This window comes from Salmo salar, chromosome 15 (assembly GCF_965601325.2).
Source record: "Salmo salar chromosome 15, fSalSal1, whole genome shotgun sequence".
Lineage (NCBI taxonomy): Eukaryota > Metazoa > Chordata > Actinopteri > Salmoniformes > Salmonidae > Salmo > Salmo salar.
Window position 1 is genome coordinate 79,300,995 of NC_138305.1, and position 2,500 is coordinate 79,303,494.

Genomic DNA, 2,500 nt, shown 5'->3' on the forward strand with positions numbered 1-2,500 from the left:
AGCCCTTGGATAGCCCTCGGCTATACATAGGCTACATTTAAAAAAACGTGCCCTCTGGTTTTCTTAATACAAGGCATTTTAAACGATTTATAGCATTTACTTTTATGTTTGATACTTAAGCATATTTAAAACCAGATAGCCTACTTTTACTCAAGCAGTTTTTTTACTGGGTGACTTTCACTTTTACTTGAGTCATTTTCTATTAAGGTATCTTTACTTCTACTAAAGTATGACAATTAGGTACTTTTTTTCACCACTGTAAGGATTATAGCAGTGATATGGAAGTGAAGACAAAATTGTTAATTTCTGACAACTGATTTATTAGGTCAATGGGCCACTGCCCAACATCAATTTCCAATCATAAAACGACAAACAATATAAAAACACACAGCTTTGGTATAACAATCAATATAACATTTGTACAAAACTAAATATTTCCATAAAAAGGTACTTCATCACAAACATTTGAATAAATCTTCCATTGCATGGACACCATATTTATCACCAACATCCAAATTTTGGAATCAGCCAATAACTTAAACAAACGTTTACCATGTCCAACAAATGAAACGATGTCCCCTAGAACGGGACTATTTACTTCATGAAAATAACTTTCATTATTGTAGAGTCCATTTCAACCAAACTACCAGGGTCGCCAAACAGCCTCAGTGCTCTCCGAACCAGTGCTGACACCGACAGGGCTGACGGCCTGAGAAACACCGACGAATGATGTCATCCCATGGACTGGGGATGATGCTGTTGGCGCAGAGCTGCAGTGGATAGGACTGGCGTTGACTGTCATTGGTACACCTGCGTTAGCATACAGAGGGATGACTGGGGTTGATGCTGAGGCGAATGCAGGGTTGGGAATAAGGAAAGCAAACTGTCCATCGGTGGCAGGCACAAGCTGGAACCCCCCGAAAACTTTAGGAGACAAGGCTTCCACGGTGCTGAGTTTGGAACCCATAGAGACACTGTTGGGCACGGTAGAAGGTAGCTGCACGTGAAGAGGCTGCGCAAGGTGAGCCTGTTGAGTTGGGGTTGGCTGGGGGTAGTTCATGGCGATCATCTGGCCTAGGGAACCTGACAGGTGGTTGAGAAGCCGCGACTTCACCTCCGTGTTCACCCCCTCGCTGGTGGACAAGAAGCGAGTGACCTCGTTCATGCATTCGTTGAATCCCGCCCGGTATTTACTGAGGACAGTAGTGTCTGCTGACAACGCTGCTGAGGAAAAAGAAAAATGAGAACATTAGAAATCGTGTCTATTCGATGAAAATGTAAAAATTAAGTGTTGGCCAGATGTCAAATTAGATATTCGCATTGCAATTTACCAGTCATCTGCACACGCTGTAAATTCCGTAAGTGCTTCACTGTCATTTCCAGAATATCGGCTTTCTCCAATTTAGAATGTCTGGAACTCTGTGGATAAGAACATAGCAAAGTTAAGGAGTGTGCATTAATACAACATTAAATCCCAGGAATAATGAACTAAACAGTGATTTTCAATTGTGAAATCACGTTGACTTACATCTTTTTTAAGTGCATCGAGGATGAGTGTCTTGAGTTGGCCAAGGCTTTCGTTTATCCTCGCTCTCCTACGTTTCTCCATGATGGGCTTTGAGGACTGCAAAATAAATGTTTTTAACATGAATTGCATGTTCATGGATAATTCCGAGTATCTCACAAGTAAAATGTCGTTAGCCTACCTACAGTTTAATTTGCAACATTAGCCTAGCAGGTCTATGCTGAATAAATCAGATTCATTTTAAATCCACAGGCAGTTTTAGAAGTGTACCTTTCTATGCTCGCTGGCATTCTTGGGTTTGTCTGGAGTATGGGAACCATTTGCAGGTGCACCAGCAATAGGGGATGCCGTTTGTTTCTCCATGGTGTCGGCTGGCATTTTGGATTAAATGACCTCTTCCGGCAGATAGAAAAAATATATCCTTTTGGAGACGTTGGAAAATATTTCTGCTTCTTTATGTTTAGATCAAATTGTAACCAGTGTGAAAGATATCCTACGACAGTCACGCCACTGATCAGCTATATCACTTGGTATAACCGGATTGTCATCGAGTATAAGAGAGAGCGCTGTGCCAAGCTACGTTGGGCAGGTCGAGTCTGCTCGGCTGCCGACACACGCCAGCCGTACTTATAGACGGTTCGCATGCTCCCAGTTCGTGTGAAACCCTCTCTGCATTCTTTCCCACACTCGTCTCAGCCAATGGGCGTGCGGACTCACCCATTGGGCGCGGGGCAGACTGCTGATTGGACAACACCCCCGCGGGCTGTCAGTCACGCGCTGCTCAATCGGCACTGGAGGGACAAACAACAAAGCGGCGAGTGCAGTCGGTCTGTCTGTGAAGTGATAAGGCGAATTGGGGGAATGCGCTGGCGGTTTACTTCCAACTTCTTCATACCCTTAAAAAATGTATGCTTTTTGTGTTCACAAATATTCACGATGCTTAAAGATACTGTATTTTACAAAGCCTCACCATGC

The 2,500-nt window shown here is 43.4% G+C and overlaps 1 protein-coding gene across 2 annotated transcripts; it reads right to left on the reverse strand.

The window, feature by feature from the left end:
* Positions 1–296: 296 nt before the first annotated feature.
* her9 (hairy-related 9) lies at positions 297–2,128 on the reverse strand. Of its 2 annotated transcripts, none has more exons than XM_014146000.3 (4): positions 1,796–2,128; positions 1,529–1,624; positions 1,332–1,419; positions 297–1,221 (listed from the first exon to the last, which is right to left on the reverse strand). In XM_014146000.3, exons 1-4 carry the CDS (start codon positions 1,901–1,903, stop codon positions 644–646), a joined length of 870 nt encoding a protein of 289 aa, XP_014001475.1. In that variant the 5' UTR covers positions 1,904–2,128; the 3' UTR covers positions 297–643. The 2 variants fall into 2 exon arrangements, with proteins under 2 accessions (XP_014001475.1, XP_014001474.1); XM_014145999.3 differs by having other exon boundaries at positions 297–1,224.
* Positions 2,129–2,500: the final 372 nt, after the last annotated feature.

Excerpts from the sequence above, each read along its gene's own strand:
- her9 (XM_014145999.3), bottom strand. The coding sequence starts at position 1,903 with ATGCCAGCCGACACCATGGAGAAACAAACGGCATCCCCTATTGCTGGT. Across the intron at positions 1,625-1,795 it reads ATGCCAGCGAGCATAGAAAG|TCCTCAAAGCCCATCATGGA; the intron begins GTACACTTCTAA and ends TTTATTTTGCAG. Across the intron at positions 1,420-1,528 it reads TCGATGCACTTAAAAAAGAT|AGTTCCAGACATTCTAAATT; the intron begins GTAAGTCAACGT and ends TCTTATCCACAG.